Genomic DNA, 21,376 nt, shown 5'->3' on the forward strand with positions numbered 1-21,376 from the left:
ACATATAGTAGAATATAATTAACATAAGTCTCTTAAAAAAATACCAAGTAAACTCCCAAAAAATTACAATGCTAGACTTACAGATTTCTCATGGAGTGAGAATAAAATTAACGAAAGGATGAAACGTGTCTAGTAGATACAACGAGTAAAAGTGAAAAATAAAATTACACAAAGAGAAAAGGATATTAGGTTAGATTAGCGGTATATTCTATGCAAATCACCATAAAATTAGAATTATACAGTTGTTTTTTTTTTAAACGGCAGCTCTAACCGCCGTAAAATAAAAAGATAATGGCCATTATTAATACGACTGCTAATAATTTATTACTATCTTTCGCTTTTGTTGCAGTGATACTATAATTTTTCATGGACCTGTAAATCCAATTTTGTAACATACTTATTTTTCTTCTCTCTCAAACACCTATAATGAGTCCATTACAAAAAATTTTAAAAAAAATTATTTGAATTTTTTAAGAAACTTTTCTTGATTTTTTTAAGAAGTAATTAAGAGCATATAAGTTAACCACAAAAGTTTGGGTTAATTGTCAAATTGGTCTCCAAAAGATCGCGCGATCGTCATTTTCATTCTCAAATGATTTTTTTAATCAAATTAGTCCCCAAAAAATTTAACATAAGTCGCGTTTGTCCTTCCGTTAACTGTTTAACCTACTTTGTTAACGTTATTTCACGTGTACCGTTAAGTGAAACGATGCCGTTTGTGTTAATAGTGGCTTATGCTTAAAACGACGTCGTTTCTTACTTCCTCAGCCCCCATTACTCTTCACTCAAAACAAATGAAACAAACACAGAGAAGAGGAAGAATCGACGATCGTATGAACGGCGGAGGCACCCCTTCATCGGTGATGTTTCACCGACTGCGACTGCACTTGGGCGGCTCGGTCTCTAGGCCACCGTTGCTTGGGAGTCTCGGGCTCGGTCTTCTCCTCCCAGTCAAGAGAAACAAGAGAGAGAAGACGAAGAATCGACGATCATTGAAAGGGTCAGGGGCGGAGCTAGATGAAATATTAGAGGGGGGCCAAAAATATTTACATAATAAAATAAGATTAAAATAAAATTTTAAGGGGGGCTAAACTGAAATTTACATATAATTTACATGTAAAAAATTAAAATTAGGGGGGCGATTGCCCCCCTTTCTTTATAGGTAGCTCCGCCCCTGGAAAGGGTAGAGGTGTTGTCATCGACTAAAATCATGTTTCTTGATAAGTTAGTATTACCCACATGCATTGTTTATGATAATTGATTTGTTTCCCTAGTCTTGTACAAAAGCTTTATACCTGATGAGCATAGCCAAATTGGTCAAATTACTCTGCATATATCCATGGATTAAAATTAATGAGCATAGCCAATTAATTATGGGTAATATTATTTCTTTGGTCATCGCAATCTATCATCACTTAGATTTAAAAAAAAATACCGAATAACAAAGCACAAAAAATAGAAAATAGAGCACACAAATTTTAATCAACTAGTAACAAATTAATCAAATAACAAAGAGAATCAATCAAAATCCTAACATTACCACCAGATACCAGCAAAAAAACCCAACCTGAAACCCATTGAAGGAAACATTGATTATCTTTCTCGCATATGACAATGCTTTTCACGACGGTGTAATGGTAGCCTCTCACGCACAACGAATGCAATCGCACTACTCACTGCGTCGCCGATGATAGCACCGTCTTCTTTTTTTTGACCAGAGTTTCGTCGCCTTCTTTTTTCATTCTTTGAGTGATTAAAGAATAGAGAGTGACTGAGTGAAGCTGTAAATGGAAGGAGATGAAGCTCCACTAAATACTAAACGACGTCGTGTTTGAACCAAAGACTTATAATAATTAAAACGGCATCGTTTTAATGTCACTGTTAGTAATTTAACGATCCACGTGGCCAAATGTTAATGGAATATGTTAATCCATTGAAAGAAGGACCAACCCGATTGATTTTAAATTATTCAGAGACTAATTTGATTAAAAAAATTATTCAAAAATAATTTTAAAAAATAACTTATCTTTCAGAAACCAATTTGACTATTAATCCACAAAGTTTCGAAGAACCCATTTATCTTTTTACTAAAAGATATATAGAATGTTTTCCCCTTCTATATAATAGAAACTTCGAGTATTATTAACATGAAAGTCACACCTCCGTCCAAGTACAAATTAAACTATATGTCGCTTGTAAGCAATAAAACACTACTCATTCATTTAGAAAAGATTGAATACACATATCTTTATGTAATTTCACAAACACAAAAGTAAAAGAAGGGTGAGTTAATAAAATTGAAATTTAATTAAGGAATTTATTTATATAATTTAAAAGAATTGAATCACGTTACCTAACATACATGCCAAGTATGCAGGACAGATGGCTAATATTATTAAAATTATGCACGTAAACTAATTTCATGGCAACTATCCTTCCACATTTTTGAAGAGTAGAGTACTAAGAAGCCTCGAGATGTTTTAATTTTTAAAGATACCCCTCTCTATCTTTCTCTCTCTCTCTCTCAAAATCCACAAGCAATTTGTGATGAAAGCTACGTGTGAGTGTGATGGAACCACACAGCTATCTACAAGCCCTTATTAGTAGCGTGGTTTTTTAATTTGTTTGTCTCAATCATTTGTTATCTAGTGCCACATGATTTTGGAGAAGAATTCTCTTTTAATTTGCACTAATTTTTTTTTTTAAATATTGAGTGGATTTATTCTCCTCTAGTTGGATAAATGCTATTTAATAAATTTCATAATTTATTTATTAGAAAAATGCTCATACGGATAAAAGAAAAAATAAACTAGAGCAATATTATTCTAAAATACATTTCAAATATTTATCATGTGTCAATCTTCGCTAGCCTATCATAAGTGATAAAACAGTAAGTTATATATAAAGTGTAAACCTATCATCTCAAATTCTCAATCATAAACAAAACATTTTGAAAAGAGAAAAAAAAAAATTAGGAACCCCACCACCACTATCTACCAACTCCAATTAAATAAATAGCCATAATCCCATTTTAGTTGTTGCCTTCCTTTTTGTTCACCTTTCAACATTATTACAATATACGAAAGCTAAGGGAGTTAATTACTCATATAAATATTTATAATTAGAAAAGAAATAATTATAAGCGACTTTGGAGATGAGATAAGAAAAGTAGCAAGAGTGAGGAGGCAATTATCAATGATGTACATGTACTATATATTATTATAAAGTGCTAGATAAGTGAAAGTGACACAAGCTTAAGGAAATTAAAAGAGCATTAATTCACGCTTATCTAAGGAGGGTGTAACTTGTGATTGTGGAATGAAATGGGGGGACAGGTGGCTAATTTCTTGAGAAATGCCAAATGAGTTTTTGTTCAAATTACAATTGTGTCCTCATCACGACATCACCATTATGCATGGCTCTGCTTTTTTCCTTTGGTTTCTAGCTTGGTGAATGGTGACCACTTTCCCTTTGAATAGCCATGGTCCTATCAAGTTTTTGGAATATCTTTGCTCATCAACTTGCTCGCTCATCATCACTTACCTCTCCCTCCTATCAAATCCAAATTGTCATCAAGCTTTAAAAGGAGCAATAAAACCCATCACCTTTTCATTTTCTTGGCTTTTTGTTCCATGCATAAATCTTATCCTTTTCTTACCATTCTTTTCAATTTCATCTGTTTTCTATATTATATGTTTTATACATGAAAAAAAGGAAATAATAGACTAATAATCAAATCAGAGTTTTTGTATTATTTAATTTGAATTTGATTCCTAAAGTGACACAATTTGTGATTAATTGTCAAATATGTCTACCAAGTTTTGAATTTAAATATCGGTAAGATACAACCATCTTTCCACTGAATTAAAATAATGTTAGTATCTGATCCTATTATTTCACCTTTTCTAATGCCTTAAATTTGGTGCAAGAAAGAAAGTTTAAGGAGAAAACGGAAAAGAAAATTGGTCAAAAGACTAAAGAGTTTAACAAGCTAAGAGAAGTCAAAATGGGTAAATATTTTGGCTACAAATGGAGAATTGATCTCTATGCATTAAAAAAAAAACTTGCACACGTTTATATTACATTTAATATGCACTTTAAAAATAATTACTCTAAAAAAAATTATCTCAATGAATATTATAAAGTATAACCTCACGCTATGAAAACTTTGTTAAAGTAACTATACAGAAAAATATATAAAAAATGATTCTATATAATATAAAATCATTTTTTATACGAAATCAATCAAGATGCTGATTAGGAATCTTTATTAATGTTTCAAGGATGATGCATGCATTATTATCTCAAATTAATTAAGACTATAGATGTATTATTATACAATCAATGGAAATAAGCTGAGTAAGCCAATTGACGCTGTTGGTGTTCACATATCACAAGAGATCAAGAGAGTCCTGACAATCCGGGTTTATTATGTCACTTCCATCTTTGTGGGCTTGTGGCCATATACATATATATGGAAAGTCAGACTCCAATACCCTAAATTATTTGTTTTATTCTTTTTAATAAAATCTTGTTTCCTTGTTTCCTTATATATATATATATATATATATATATTTGGTTATATTTTTGTTTTTTAATTTTAAAATAGAAATAGTATAATACAACATTATTAGAGTGTTACATGTTTAACGTCGTTGTGGAGCAGCTAGATCATAAAATCGGATGATTCGTTTTGTGGGGGTTGAAGGAACCCAATATCGAAAACAACACAAATATTCAACACAAGAACAATATGAAAGCACTCACAACATAATATGTTAGCAACTATGAACAAGCAAATATAGCAAGTAAAGCAATAACAAGAACACATCGAAATTTTAACGTGAAAAACCCCTTCAATGTGAGAGGTAAAAATCACGAGTCATCCAGACCAATAAAATAGCTCCACTATAATCAAATGAAGTACAAGAGAGTCTCAAACAAAGCACAAAAACGTGCATATAACCAGCCAAAACATCAAAGCATCAAAGCTTACAAACGAGAAGCAAGAAGATGAAAAATACCCAAAAATAGAGCTGTTGTTCGAAGCCTATTTCTCCCTTTGCAAACCTCCAATCGAAATCTCCACCGTCCATAATGAAGAAAAAGATGAGAGGAACATGTAGTTTAAATTTTACGCTGATCCAACGGTGAACAAATGAGAAACTACTAGTTGAAATTTACTGCTTTGCATAAAAACGAGAATTCTATTTTTCCCTCTTCTATCTCACTTTGATGGCTACACTCTCTACCTCTCAATGATCCCAAAAATCTGATTAGGATTGTGACATAATCGGGTGCAAAAGAGACACCCCAAAAATTGGGCTTAGGCTTCACAAAAGAGAGAAAAAAGCCCAACAAATCTCCCCCTTCTTAACTAGGTGGAGGCCCTCGCCATTCCGGCGATCAAACAACATGTTTTAAGCTTATCACTTGGCAATGCTTTTGTCATCATATCAGCACCATTATCATCAGTGTGAACTTTCTCAAGTTCCAACAACTTGGAATCTAACACATCCCTTATCCAATGATACCTAACATCAATATGTTTAGATCTTGGATGAAAAGTAGAAATCTTGGCAAGATGAATATCACTTTGACTATCACACAACAATACAAAACGGTCTTGCTTGAAGCCAAGCGCTACAATAAACTTTTTCATCCACAACAACTCTTTACATGTTTCAGTTGCTGCAATAAACTCTGCCTCTGTGGTAGAAAGTGCAACACACTTCTATAACCTTGATTGCAATGAAATAACTCCCCCTGCAAACTTGACCAAATAACCTGGAGTAGACTTTCGAGAATCAATATCTCGTACCATGTTTGCATCAGTAAAGCCAACTAGCAAAGGTTTCTCACCACCAAAACTCAAACTCAAATTAGTTGTACCTTTGAGATATCTCATAATCTATTTAACAGTATTCCAATGTTCTTTACCTGGATTAGAGAGAAAACGACTCACAGTACCAACCGCATGAGCAATGTCTGATCTAGTACACACTATAGCATACATCAAGCTTCCAATAGCTGAGGCATAAGGAATTTCATCCATTACTTGTTTCTCCTCATCAGTGGTTGGACACTGCTTGGTGCTCAACTTAAAATGAGGAGCAAAAGAACTATCAACACATTTGGCATCATTCATGCTAAACCTTTGAAGCACCTTCTTTATGTACTTCTCCTGTGACAAATAAAGCTTCTTAGAATCTCTATAACGAGTAATAGTCATACCCAAAATCTGTTTGGTAGGACCCAAGTCCTTCATAGCAAAGAACTTGCTCAACTGTTTCTTCAACTCATTAATCCTCAAAGCATTCTTGCCCACAATCAAAATATCATCCACATAAAGCAAAAGAATGATAACATCACCATCAAAAAATTTTTGCATAAATACACAATGACCTGAAGTTGTTTTACGGTAACCATGCTCCCCCATAACAGATTCAAACTTCTTGTACCACTGTCTTAGAACTTGCTTTAACCCATAAAGACTCTTCTTAAACTTTCACACAAAATCTTCATTTCCTTTAACAACAAAGCCCTCCGGTTGTTCCATGTAGATTTTCTTGTCCAAATCACCATGAAGAAAAGTTGTCTTCACATCTATTTGCTCAATCTCTAGATCAAGAGACACTGCTAATCCAAGCACAACACGAATAGATGACATCTTCACAACAGGAGAAAAGATCTCCTCATAATCAACACCTTTTCTTTGGCTAAAGCCTCTAACAACCAATCTAGCTTTATAACGAGGCTTAGAATTGTGTTCTTCATTCTTGATTCTGAATACCCATTTGTTCTTCAAAACTCGCATATCCTTTGGTAGCTTCACCAACTCATAGGTATCATTCTCAAGCAAGGACTTCATTTCTTCTTGCATAGCTTCAAGCCATTGAGCTTTGCTTTCATCTTCAACAGCATCTTCAAAGCATTCAGGTTCTCCTCCATCAGTCAACAAAATAAACTCATATGGAGAATACCTTGACAAAGGTTTCCTCTCTCTTGTAGACCTTCTGAGTGCATTTGCAAAGATTTTCAAAGCTGGTTGTTCATCTGGATCATCATCACCAACTTTATCAAGTATCGAATCAACTGTTCCATCTTTACTTGCACCTGTATCATGCTCATTATTTTGAGCTTCAACTCTACCATGTTCTACCACAGGCATAGAGGGAGTAATATCCAAGACAGAAAAATCATCACTAGGCTGAACCATTGGCTTCTCCGCATTATCAACATCCTTCAATGTTTGGTCTTCAACAAAGACGACATCTCTACACCGAATCATCTTCTTGCTAACATGATCATAAAACCTGTAACCAAACTCATCCATGCCATAGCCAATAAAAATACACTGCCTTGTCTTTACATCAAGTTTGGATCTATCATCTTTGGGAATATAAACAAAGGCTTTACATCCAAAGACTCTTAAATGATCATAAGAAACATCTTTACCTGACCATACCTTCTCTGACACTTTAAATTGCAAGGAAACACATGGTATCTGGTTCAAGACATGAACAACAGTGCTCAAAGCTTCACCCCAAAAAGATTTTTCCAATCCAAACTGTGACAATAAGTACCTAACTCTTTCAACCAATGTTCTATTCATCTTTTCAGCCAAGCCATTCAACTGAGGAGTCTTCGGAGGAGTCTTCTGATGTTTTATACCATGCTCTTTACAATAAGAATCAAATAGACCTGAGTACTCACCACCATTGTCAGTACGAATACATTTCAACTTCTTCCCAGTTTCTCTTTCAACATAAGCTTGAAATTGCTTGAACACATTCAAAACTTGATCTTTGGTCTTCAAAGTGTAAACATATAATTTTCTAGAATGGTCATCAATAAAGGTTACAAAATAGATAGACCCTCCAAGTGTTTTTATCTTCATCGGCCCACATACATCAGAATGCACCAAGTCAAGTATTTCTGGCTTCCTTAAATGTGGATGGCTCTTAAAAGAAATCCTGTTTTATTTTCCAGCAAAGCAATGGTTGCACTTTTACAAAGCAACCTTGCAACAAGATAAAAAATTCCTCTTGGATAACATATTCATGCCTTTGTCACTCATATGACATAATCTCTTATGCCATAAATCGGTTTTATCAACAAACTCAGCAGCATTAACATCTTTCACAATCTTCGCTTGAGTTAAATAAAGAGTAGAGTGTCGTGTACCTCTAGCAACAACTATGAAACTCTTGGTGAGCTTCCAACTATCACGAGAGAATGAACTATCTAAGTTTTCATCACATAATTTACCAACAGAAAGTAAGTTCAACCGAATATCTGGAACATGCTTCACACGCTTCAAAGTCAACTTGGTACCATTGGAGGTTTCTAAGCAAATCTGTCCAACACCGACATATTTTGAAACACCTTGAAGAGCCATTTTCACATCACCAAAATCACCAGGAGTATAAGATGTAAACAAATTTCTCCTAGATGTAACATGAATAGAAGCACCATTATCAATCACCCAACTAATGCTATTATCAATAAGGTTAACAGATTCAAACTCCTCACAGATTTAAACTCCTCAACAAGAATAAAATCATCATGAGTTACATTAACCTTGTCTTTATTGCTACCATCATCTTTATTTTTGCTCTTGTCTTTACTTGTCTTGACTTTCTCCTTCTTTGGCTGCCAACAAAATTTTTTCACATGTCCTTTTTGACCACAATGATGACACTCAATATTTTTATACTTTTTCTCGAGACTTGCTTCTGCTTTGATCTCTACTTTTAGGATCTCGACTTTTGTTTCTTCCCCTAGACTCAGAAACAAGAATATCTGAATGTGTAGTCAATGTACCTTGTGACTTTCTTCTCATTTCTTCATTGAAAACACTGCTCTTGGCAAGATCCATAGAGATTACACCATCAGGAGCAGAATTGGACAATGACATTCTAAGAATTTTCCACGAGTCTGGTAAGGAGCCAAGAAGTAACAATCCTTGAACCTCTTCATCAAGCTTGATACCCATGGAAGATACTAATTCATTATTTCTTGGAAGTTATTCAAGTGATCTATTATTGATGTCCCATCTGTATATTTCAAAGCCAACAACTGCTTGATAAAAAATATCTTGTTATTCTCAGTTTTTCGAGCATACAACTGTTCAAGTTTAATCCAAAGGGTCTGAACATGCGTCTCTCCAATAATATGGTTCAACACATTATTGTTAACCCACTGCCTAATATATCCACAAACTTGTCTATAAAATAAAGTCCAATCATCATCAGATTTATCATTAGGCTTTTCTATACCAAAAACTGGTTGATGAAAATTTTGACATAAAGCAAATCTTCTATTTTGGACTTTCACAAATCATAATTAGAACCATTAAGAGTGATCATCCTACTAGTATTAGTATTAGCTTCCATTATTCACAATCACAAGCCCAGAAAAATACCAACAAGCTCTGATGCTAGTATGAAATAATCCAGCAGTAGAAACAACACAAATATTCAACGCAAGAACAATATGGAAGCACTTACAATACAATATGACAGCATCTATGAACAAGCAAATATAGCAAGTAAAGCAATAACAAGAACACACCGAGATTTTAACGTGGAAAACCCCCTCAATATGAGAGATAAAAACCACGAGTAGTCCAGACCAATGAAATAACTCTATTATAATAAAATGAGGTACAAAAGAGTCTCAAATAAAGCACAAAAATGTGTATATAACCATTCAAAACATCAAAGCACCAAAGCTTACAAATGAGAAGCAAGAAGATGAAAAGTACCCAAAAATAAAGCTGCTGTTTGAAGCCTATTTCTCCCTCTGCAAACCTCCAATTAAAATCTCCACCATCCATAATGAAGAACAAGATGAGAGGAATACGCAGTTTAAATTTCACGCTGATCCAACGGTGAACGAATGAGAAACTGCTATTTAAAATTTACTGCTTTGCATAAAACAAAAATTCTATTTTTTTCTCTTCTATCTCACTTTGATGGCTACACTCTCTACCTCTCAATGATCCCAAAAATCTTATTAGAGTTGTGACACAATAGGTGCAAAATAGACACTACAAAAATTGGGCTTAAGCCTCACAAAAGAGAGAAAAAAGTCCAACAGGAACAAAACAGACGGTCCAATTGGGATACACAAATCGGACGGTCTAATTTATATACCAACGCCACCTGTTGTGCATGCAACCACCAAGCTACCTCTCACTCTCTCCTGACTCTTTTATTCGCTGATTCACTCTTTTACTCACCACACTTTACTTTTTCCTTCACACATTCGCAATAATAAAAAAAATTCTCTCTCCCTCCATTAACTCCTTCCTAGTGAAGCTCCAGCACTTGTAAAACAAAGAAGAATAATAGCAAAAAGATCCAAAAAAATAGATGTTGATCGTCCTAAACTTTATATTATTAATTATCTTGGTCATCCTAATTATGTAAGTAATTATTTTTTAGTTTTATGAATTAAAAGAAATTAATAGTAATAATGTTATAGATTTAGATATTGTTGACATAAATAAATAATTAAATATACATTGATTAATAAAATTTTAATTATTTAGTGTTTATAGATGACTCTATTTGATGTATTGTTTGACTATGTTTTGTAGGATTTACGAATGTTGACGTATAACCACCTATTGTTGCCAGATTTGTACAATTCTATTGTGGAAGAGAATTTACGATTTATCATGTTTTTCAGATTAGAGTAATCCAATATCAGTAGATTGGAGTAATCCAATGTTAGTCAGCGATAGTAACTGATCGAGAGATGGCACCTGGACATACCTATGTTTCACCTTCTATTTCGTGAGTGTGTTGTAACATTGGAAGATGTGGCTGTAATTCTTAGTCTTCTGACAAATAGTCTGCCGATGACAAGAGTGACCATGAGTATTTACGATGCCTTAGAGGCTGAATACTTCTACCAGTTTGGGGTTGCACCTAGAAAGACAGATTGTAGAGAAAACTTCATAAAGTTGACATGGTTTCGAAATCTAAAAGATCGTTTAGTTTGGCATTCTTAGTGGGCTTAGAGAGTTGCAACATAACTTGTGGAGGCTGGGCCAGGGGTGTGCAAAACGCCACTCCATGGCGTGCAAAACGCCACTTGCTTTCTTCCTTGGGAGGTGCCATAATTGGCATTTGGAACGCCCTTTAGGTGTCGTGTGAAATGCCACACCCTGGATGTCTCTGGAGCTCCCTCTTATTGGCATGTGACACACCCTTGTTGCGACGTATGGCATGCCCAATATAACACCCCAATTCTCCACAGAATTATTCTCGGAAATTCTGTGATGAGAAATTCGATAAATATCTGAGAATCATCTCATCATAAAATCGTGGTTAACAAAATACTGGATCAACGATGCCAAAAATTTGATACAGATTTTTCAAACCACAAACTACTGGCAAGTGCACCGGATCGTATCAAGTAATACCACGGGAGTAGATTATCGTTCCCATGAGAATTAACGGATTTAGCAAACAATGGTCAATCGATTATTGTAGTCAGACAGTCAAAATTAAGGGTTTCCAAAAACAATTTCATAAAAATACAGTAAATTGAATAAAAGCAAGTTGTAAGTGATTGAGAGATAAATATGATTCAAAAGAGTTAATGTTTTAGAGATGTTGAAACTTCCAAAAAAATATTTTTTTTTTACTCTCCACCTTGATCAAGCAATGATGTTTTTATGGCAAATCATAAGTAATTAAACTCCAATTCTTCGGTAATTCAATTTCTCTAATCTTAATCCGTTATTAATTCCTTGATTAACTAATTATGACAAGAGCTTCAGAATGTCCACTGATTTAAAAATCACACAATTCTCAAGAACCAAACTTAGTTGATTTGATGACACTTACCAAGTCCAAATTCAAAACTTAAGAACCATGAGAAGAAGTCTTCAAGCTTAATTCAATTTATTAACTTTTTCAAGATATTAACAGAACTCAAGTAAGAAGAGAATTATTTTCCAACACATTCAAATCCTTGGTATGAAGAACAAAAACTTATTCTTAAGAAAACATCAATGCATTAATTTAGATAGAAAAGCTATAATATTAATCTATAGGAAACAGAACTCCTAACCTTAACCTAGGAGATTAGTGACTCATGCTTTAAAAACAAAAACAAGGAATCAAAAAGGGCAAAAGGAATAACGGTCCTTTTTAGAGTGTTTCTAAGAACTTTATATACTAAACCTCAAAGCAAAACTTAATCATTAAATTCAAACTTAAATTAAAAAACAAAAACAAATCAAATCTAATCTTCCGCATTAAGTCTTCAGCTTTATGTCTTCTCTTTAAGGCTTTAGTGGTCCCAAGTTTGGCATTCTTAGTGGGGCTAGAGAGTTGCAACATGACTTGTGGAGGCTGGGCCAGGGGCGTGATGGCGTGCAAAACACCACTTCCTTTCTTCCTTAATCATTCATCAAAACCACGGCATATTAACTTCATTCATTAACCACTTCCCTTTCACACTTTTCATCACATTTACCTCTTTCTTCACTTCCAAGTTACCTTAAATTCCTAAATTCTGCTATCTACCAAACTAACTAGTAGAATCTAAGATTAACAAGACAAAAATAGGAGGTTTAGGGTTCATAATTATGTTTAAAACAGAAAAACATAAGTGCTGAAAAACAGGGCGTGTGCATACGCACACACCTATGCGTGCGCACAACTCAACAAGAAAGCAGAACGTGTGCGTACGCACGAATGCGTGCGTGCGCACAAATCACTTAGTGTGCATGCGCCTCATCTGTGCTAGCGCCACCAATAGAAGACTCATCCTAGCATGCGCACAGGGGCGTGCGTACGCACACTTTATGAAAAATGCTAGGTGTGCGTGCGCATAGAAGCGTGCGTACGCACAATTTAAATTTTGCCTTTGTTGGGTGCGTGCGCACAGACCGGTGCGTGGGCACACACCAGAAAAACTGGTTCTGCTGCAACATTTAAAATTTCAGTTTTTTACCCCAAATTTCTGGCATCCATAATTTTCTCTACAAAATTCGGTTTTTCGCAAACTTTATACCGATTTCAAGCTTATCAAACACCCTTTAATTTTAAACAAACCTCATTTGCATTCAAAATTTGAGGAGCAAGTTATGGACTTTCAAAGTTCATTAAAATTCACTTTTTACCAAATAACACCCCAAATCTTATTTTTGCCAAAACCATATTTTTCCCTCCAAGAACTCATTTCCAGCCAACCTAATATACCACAAACCAACATATTACTATACATACTCATATCATCAAATCATTACCAACAAGTCCCAAAACATACCATGTTTCTACTTTGCCATAATCATGATTCCTTCATCCATCATCATCATACTAATATACATATACATACATATTCAATCAACAACCAAATCTCAAAAAGCATCACCTACTAACCATATTCTTCAACTTAAATTCATATCCCCTTATCCATTAACCTCATAAAACTCATCATTTAAAACATGTAACCATTTCAACTTATCCTATAATGCTCTAGCCTAAGTTTTCACAAAACCTTATATGTTAAATGCGCAAAACCTAAATCATACCTTGGCCGCTTTTCATATATTATCCAAAGCCAAATACAGCCCCAAAAGTCCAAGAATTACCAAAGCATTGACAACAATCCTCCACCAAGCCTCAATTGTCCAAAATCAAGTTCCAATATGTGCATAAACACCTAAGTTCACATATCCATACACTAATTTAATACCCAATACCCAAATTCAAGAAATTAAATAGGATTCTTGAATCTTCACCTTATCCAAGCGTCACACAAGCAAGGGCGGATGTTTTCCTCAAGTTAATTTGAGCCTAAACATCAAAATTGAATAATTTTCAACATTATAGCTCATGAATTTTGAAACTGAGAATGAAGGAATTGAGGAAGAAAATATGACTTCCTCACCTTAAATGTTCTGGGTTTTGTAGAGCTCGACGACGCGAATACGTGATCGCAAACGGATCGTCAATCGGAGCTCCGGATCAAAAGTTACGTGGATTTGAGTATATGAGTGAGGGTTTGGAGCTTTCAAGGTTCTTCCCCCTTTCCTAGAGGTTTCTAGCTTGAAAATAAGGATGAAGGGAGAAGGGGGCTGTGTTTTTTCATGTATGGCTTGGTTGGATTGGGCTTTGGGCCTATTTTGGGCCCAGTTCGTCTGGTTCGGCCCGTTTGGCCCAATCTTGGACCAAATTCTTTGAAATTAGTGTCAAAATTTTTATTTTAATTGGCTCTATCCTATTTTACTATCAAATTTGCATTTCTAATTTTCTTTATTAAAATTTAATTTATTGACTAATTATTCGCTAATTTAACGGGGTTTACATCCTACCCACCTAATTAGGAATTTTTCCCCCAAAATTCAAGTTCAGTAACCTAAAATAGGCGCATTGATCATTTTTCTTCTCGGGTTCAAGTTCTCGGGTGTGTTCTCCCATTCCAATTCGTAGTTCGTATTAATATCATAAACAGTTTAATACATCTTGGTTTTAATCCTTTAATCTTACTTGCGCACCGATCTTTATTTTGTTAAAGCAACATTTAAGAATGCGTAACTAGTTTCTCTTGAGGAGGTTCAAAAACTGTTTCTGTTCTCAAGTGTCTAAACTGTAATGCTCTTTAAGGTATGGAAGAATATTAAAGGACCGACATTCTTAACGGTTATGATTAGGGGTTATACGTGATGCTAACTCTAGCTTGAAAAGATAATAAGCCCAGAAGTGATTGAGTTACTGGAAAGGTGTTGCTGTAAAATAAAGGGATACTCTATATGGTGGGTACAGTAAGTTCTAAAGATTAACAAGATATACAAGAAGGAGTTAAGGTGCATTCTCAGAGAAGAATTGAAATTCAAGTTGGTTGAGGAGAAGATATAGCGCACCAAATTAAACAAACCTTAGCTGATGTCAACGGATTACCAGTTTACAAAAGAGAGCAATTCCACTCGTGGCGAGTTTCTAAGATTCATGGATTTACATTATCATGACAAGACAAAGTTGGATTCATTTGGAAGGAGCAAGGTTCGTGCAAGTTAGGGATAGGATTAGGAGCTGATCCATTCATTATTTAAGAAGAAGTTTGGGTTAGAATTCTATTGTAAGCTATAAAAAGGAGGTTAAATCGACTCAGAAGGATTCATTAACGTGCTCTCCAGTCCAATTGGTATCTCATATTGGGAATACTTGATTGAACGGGTCTCATCCTCTATTTTATAATCCTTCAAGCTTCTGAGTAGTTCCATCAATTCTGGTATTTCATTCACACGGTGTACCTCATTGCATCTATTTAGTCACGAACGATACGATCGGCGAGGATTAAGGCTTTAAATTCCCTAGTAATGTCACAAGTTCGTTTCGCGTCCAAAGGTCTTGCTCTGAGAAATCTACGTCTCTCTGGTTACAGGTAGGATTCATACACTAATATAGGCTCGAGTTGGTTTTCAAAGAGATATTAAATTTGAAAGATGAATGAATAGTATGAATAGTGTTCATGAGAAATCAGAAAGAGTTTTATATAAGGTTGATCAGTGTTGTATCAAAATAATAGAATGCTCAAGAAGGGAAATCCAGGTGCATCTCAAGAAAGGAATCTGGACAAAAAATATTTGATAGTATGGATAGGGCATACTGAATCAAGTAATTTTCAGTTGAGCTTGAGAGTTACAAAGTTATGAAGAGAGCACCCAACCTTCAGCAATTTCCAAGGCTCAAGATCATTTGTCTATACCAAAATAAGCTCAGACTCACCTCTGGATGGACAAATTCAAATACAAATATGTGCACGTAAGGGGGTTAGAATTTTAGGGGATAAACCATTTGTTGTTCGAGGGAAAAAGGAATCCAAAACAAAATTCCATTACAGGTTATACAAGAAAAGCTAGATCGAGTCACGAAGATTTGCCGGTACCATCCTTCTCGCATACAGTCTACTACTATGTTCTTCCCTTTCTACTAACAAAATGGGTGTTCTCCATAAGGTAGCACTCGGTCAAACAGATTTTTCTTTCATTACTCCCTTTAACCAAGTCCTAAGTTCAACACTAAGCTTGTCACTTCTAATCTTACATCCTCATCCCTGTCGCCAGCTGTAAATAAATGCAGTGTTTCAAGATCACATATTACAATTTAAATTTCTAGTTATCAATTTTTTTCAATTACCTCCATCTTGCTAATTCGGTCGTCCCCCATTTTGAGTTTTTCCCTGCGGACAGTTCCTAGATACGTGCCCTGGTAGACCACACTTGTAACATACGCCCAAGCCAATACGGCACGGATTATTCGGATGATAACGGCCACACTTTTGACATGTCAGCTTCTCCGAAGTATCCCTTGTTTGTTTTCTTCCACCATCCCCATGGTGATCATCATCCATTCCAACCAGGTTCCGACCATGAGGAAATGGTTGAGCATATCCTCTTTGCTTGAATCCTCGACCCCTTGGTACCAAATTCTGGTGGTGGTTTCTTCGGTGGAATTCCTGGTTATCGTTCTTCGCCACGGCTACGTTTCTCACACATTCTTCAGCTATTCGGCTCTTGTTCACAAGTTTGGAAAATACCCTGATCTCCATACGTGCAACGAAGCTTAGAATATCACTCCGAAGGCCTCCCTCATATTTGATACACTTCCACTCAGCAAAGTCCTCAAGAGCTCCCTGACAAATGCGTGAAAAACGGCACAATTCTTCAAATTTGCTTGTGTACTCAGTAATGGTCATCTGGCCCTGTTTCAGCTGAAGCAGTTCAAGTTCCTTACCATTCCTGACTGAGCTGGGAAAGTACTTCTTGTAAAATTTGATTCGGAATAACTCCCCAGAGATTACAACCCCATCAGGCTGTAGAATACGCCTCATGCCCTGCCACCAATGCTGAGCCTCACCTTGCAGCTGGTAGGTTCCAAACTCAACCCACCGTTCATCAGGAACCTGCTAAGCATGTAATGCTTGCTCAATAGCTTGTATCTAGTTATCCGCATCGGTAGGGTTTGAAGTTCCTCTGAAGGTCAGAGGATGAACCTTTAGAAAGGAGAAAAGTATCATAGAACCATTATCGCCGTTATTGCCATTATTTCCATTATTTATTTGGTTTCCCAGGGCTTCGGCTGTCGCTTGCATCGCCGCGGCCATATTCCCTAGAGCGGCCATGAAGTCTACAGGGTTAGGAGGATTGTTCCCTGTTGCTTCAGGCATAGCATTGCCTATTCTGCCTCTACCTCGCCCGCGTCCGCGTCCGTGAGTCAACATTTGGTCCCTATACACACCAAACAAGTGATATCAAGTTGATCAGTCTTAATATCACAAGTCTAGTGTTTTAAGTTCCCAATGCATGCTCATGAACGTTTATGCCACATATATAAGTTAGATATCCTAATAGCACATAGACACATATACAGAGAATGCACAGAAGCATAATCAATCCGTCCTCATGCTCTATAGGAACGAACTGCTATGATACCATAATGTAACACCCTACCATACTTAATCTTATGCTTAAGTCATAAGACTGAGATAGTAAGGCATTACGACCTCTAAAAATAAATATATATATATATATATATATATATAATAATAATAATAATAGAGAAAGAGATACTTAACTAGGAGCCTTGAAAAACAGGTAAAACAAACTCGCAAAATTCAAAAGCGCAACCCTCAGAAAACGTAGTTACTTGCGTGAGAAGAAAACTAAAGTTCAATAACATATATACAGATGATACGAGTAGAGGGCCAAGAACACAGCATAACTAGCTCCTGACTCAGCCTGCGAAGCCAAAGTATTCTTACATATAAGAGGAGAAACTATGCATATATATTGGTGCACGAAATTGTGATCTCAACAGCGCCAAAAAAACTTGGTACGCACGATTGTAATCTCAACTCCTTTTCATAACTCTGCACAACTAACCAGCAAGTGCACTGGGTCGTCCAAGTAATAAACCTTACGTGAGTAAGGGTCGATCCCACGGAGATTGTCGGCTTGAAGCAAGCTATGGTCATCCTTATAAATCTCAGTCAGGCGGATTCAAATGGCTATGAGATTTTGATAATTAAAATGTAATTAAAACAGAAAATAAGATAGAGATACTTATGTAATTCATTGGTGAGAATTTCAGATAAGCGTATGGAGATGCTTTGCTCCTTCTGAATCTCTGCTTTCCTACTGCCTTCATTCAATCATTCATACTCCTTTCTATGGCAAACTGTATGTTGGGGGATCACCGTTGTCAATGGCTACCGTCTGTCCTCTCAGTGAAAATGGTCCAAATGCGCTGTTACCGCACGGCTAATCATCTGTCGGTTCTCACTCATGTTGGAATAGGATCCATTGATCCTTTTGCGTCTGTCACTACGCCCAACACTCACGAGTTTGAAGCTCGTCACAGTCATCCCATCCCAGATCCTACTCGGAATACCACAGACAAGGTTTAGACTTTCCGGATCTCAAGAATGCTGCCAATTGATTCTAGCCTATACCACGAAGACTCTGATCTCACGGAATGGAGGGCTCTGTTGTTAGGAGAGGAAACCATGCGTCATGAACCAGGAGGCCAAGAGATACACACTCAAGCTTTTGCAAATAGAACGGAGGTGGTTGTCAGGCACGCGTTCATAGGTGAGAATGATGATGAGTGTCACGGATCATCACATTCATCAGGTTGAAGTACGAATGAATATCTTAGAATAAGAAGTAGGTGTGAATTGAATAGAAGAACAATAGTAATTGCATTAATTCATGAAGAACAGCAAAGCTCTACACCTTAATCTATGAGGTGTAGAAACTCCACCATTGAAAATACATAAGAACAAGGTCTAGGCATGGCCGAATGGCCAGCCTCCAAACATGTACAATATGATCTATGATAGCATGAAACTGATCAAGGATATAAAATAAATCACTAAAAGTAGTTTTTATACTAAACTAGTAGCTAGGGTTATAGAAAATAAGTAACTAAGTGCAGGTAGTGCAAAAATCCACTTCCGGGACCCACTTGGTGTGTGCTTGGGCTGAGCATTGAAGCTTTCATGTGTAGAGACTCTTCTTGGAGTTAAACGCTAGCTTTGGTGCCAGTTTGGGCGTTTAACTCCAGCTTTTATGCCAGTTCTGGTGTTTAACGCCAAAATAGGGTAGAAAGTTAGCGTTTAAATGCCAGTTTGCGTTATCAAAACGGGGGCAAAGTATAGACTATTATATATTTCTGGAAAGCCCAGAATGTCTACTTTCCAACGCAATTGAGAGCGTGCCAATTGGATTTCTGTAGCTGCAGAAAATCTATTTCAAGTGCAGGGAGGTCAGAATCCAACAACATCTGCAGTCCTTTTTCAGCCTCTGAATCAGATTTTTGCTCAGGTCCCTCAATTCCAGCCAGAAAATACCTAAAATCACAGAAAAACACACAAACTCATAGTAAAGTCCAAAAATATTATTTTTATTTAAAAACTAATAAAAATATAATAAAAATTAACTAAAACATACTAAAAACTACCTAAAAACAATGCCAAAAAAGTGTATAAATTATCCGCTCATCACAACACCAAACTTAAATTGTTGCTTGTCCCCAAGCAACTAAAAATAAAGTAGAATAAAAAGAAGAGAATATACAATAAATTCCGAAAACATCTATGAAGATCAGTCTTAATTAGATGAGCGGGGCTTTTAACTTTTTGCTTCTGAACACTTTTGGCATCTCACTTTATCCTTTGAAGTTCAGAATAATTGGCATCTATAGGAACTCAGAATTCAGATAGTGTTATTGATTCTCTTAGTTCAGTATGTTGATTCTTGAACACATCTACTTTATGAGTATTGGCCGTGGCCCTAAGTATTTTGTTTTCCAGTATTACCACCGGATACATAAATGCCACAGAGACATAACTGGGTGAACCTTTTCAGATTGTGACTCAGTTTTGCTAGAGTCCCCAATTAGAGGTGTCCAGAGCTCTTAAGCACACTCTTTTTTGCTTTGGAGCACGACTTTAACCGCTCAGTCTCAAGCTTTTCATTTGACACCTTCACGCCACAAGCACATGGTTAGGGACAACTTGGTTTAGCTGCTTAGGCCAAGATTTTATTCCTTTGGGCCCTCCTATCTATTAATGCTCAAAGCCTTGGATCCTTTTTACCATTGCCTTTTGGTTTAAAGGGTTATTGGCTTTTTGCTCTTGTTTTTTCTTTTTCTTTCTCTTTTTTTTTGCCATTTTTTTCTTTTTTTTTCGCAAGCTTCTGTTCTTCACTACTTTTTCTTGCTTCAAGAATCAATTTTATGATTTTTCAGATTATCAATAACATTTCTCTTTTTCCATTATTCTTTCAAGAGCCAACAATTTTAACATTCATAAACAACAAATTCAAAAATATGCACTGTTCAAGTATTCATTCAGAAAACAAAAAGTATTGCCACCACATCAAAATAATTAAACTAATTTCAAGATATAATTCGAAATCATGCATTTCTAGTTCTTTTGCAATTAAATTTTTTTTTTATTTAAGAAAGGTGAAGGATTCATAGGACATTCATAGCTTTAAGACATAGACACTAGACACTAATGATCATGTAAATAAAGACACAAATATAAACAAATATAAAGCATAGAGAACGAAAAACAGGAAAATAAAAAACAAGAAAATTAAAGAACGGGTCCATCTTAGTGATGGTGGCGTCTTCTTCCTCTTGAAGAACCAATGGTGCTCTTGAGCTCCTCTATGTCTCTTCCTTGCCTTTGTTGCTCCTCCCTCATGACTCTTTGGTCTTCTCTAATTTCATGGAGGAGGATGGAATGCTCTTGGTGCTCCACGTTTAGTTGTCCCATGTTGGAACTTAATTCTCTTAGGGAGGTGTTAATTTGCTCCCAATAGTTTTGTGGAGGAAAGTACATCCCTTGAGGCATCTCAGGGATTTCATAATGAGGAATTTCCTCATGCTCTTGTTGAGGTCCATGAGTGGGCTCTCTTGTTTGCTCCATCCTCTTCTTCTAATCTCATGTCGGATGACGATCGGGATTTCCTGTCGGTGAAGAATTTTCACAAATATAATCGCGTTGTAAGTATAGCATCTAAACCAACAGAAAATCCTTTCGTACAAAAGTTTTGGTTGTCACAAGTAACAAACTCCTAAATAAATTGATAACCGAAGTATTTAAACCTCGGGTCGGCTTCTCAAAGAATTGCAGGGAGGTATGATTTATTATTAGTTATGGAAAAGATAGAATTTTGGGTTTTTAAAATAAGGAACAGGTAATTTAAATAACAAGAAAAATAAGTTAATAATTATATATAAAAAAGGAAAAGAACTCTTGGCAAGGTATGAGAATTTGGAAGTCCTATCCTAGTTATCCTTATCGATGGTGATGAGAATTGAGTTCTAATCCCACT

The 21,376-nt window shown here is 35.8% G+C and overlaps 1 protein-coding gene across 1 annotated transcript; it reads right to left on the bottom strand.

The window, feature by feature from the left end:
* Positions 16,070–17,196, bottom strand: LOC107641021. The gene is made up of 3 exons (XM_016344529.1): positions 17,023–17,196; positions 16,231–16,932; positions 16,070–16,093 (listed from the first exon to the last, which is right to left on the bottom strand). The coding sequence occupies exons 1-3, from the start codon at positions 17,194–17,196 to the stop codon at positions 16,070–16,072; spliced, it is 900 nt and encodes a 299-aa protein (XP_016200015.1).

The sequence above is a fragment of the Arachis ipaensis genome, chromosome B05, assembly GCF_000816755.2.
Source record: "Arachis ipaensis cultivar K30076 chromosome B05, Araip1.1, whole genome shotgun sequence".
Classification (NCBI taxonomy): Eukaryota; Viridiplantae; Streptophyta; class Magnoliopsida; order Fabales; family Fabaceae; genus Arachis; species Arachis ipaensis.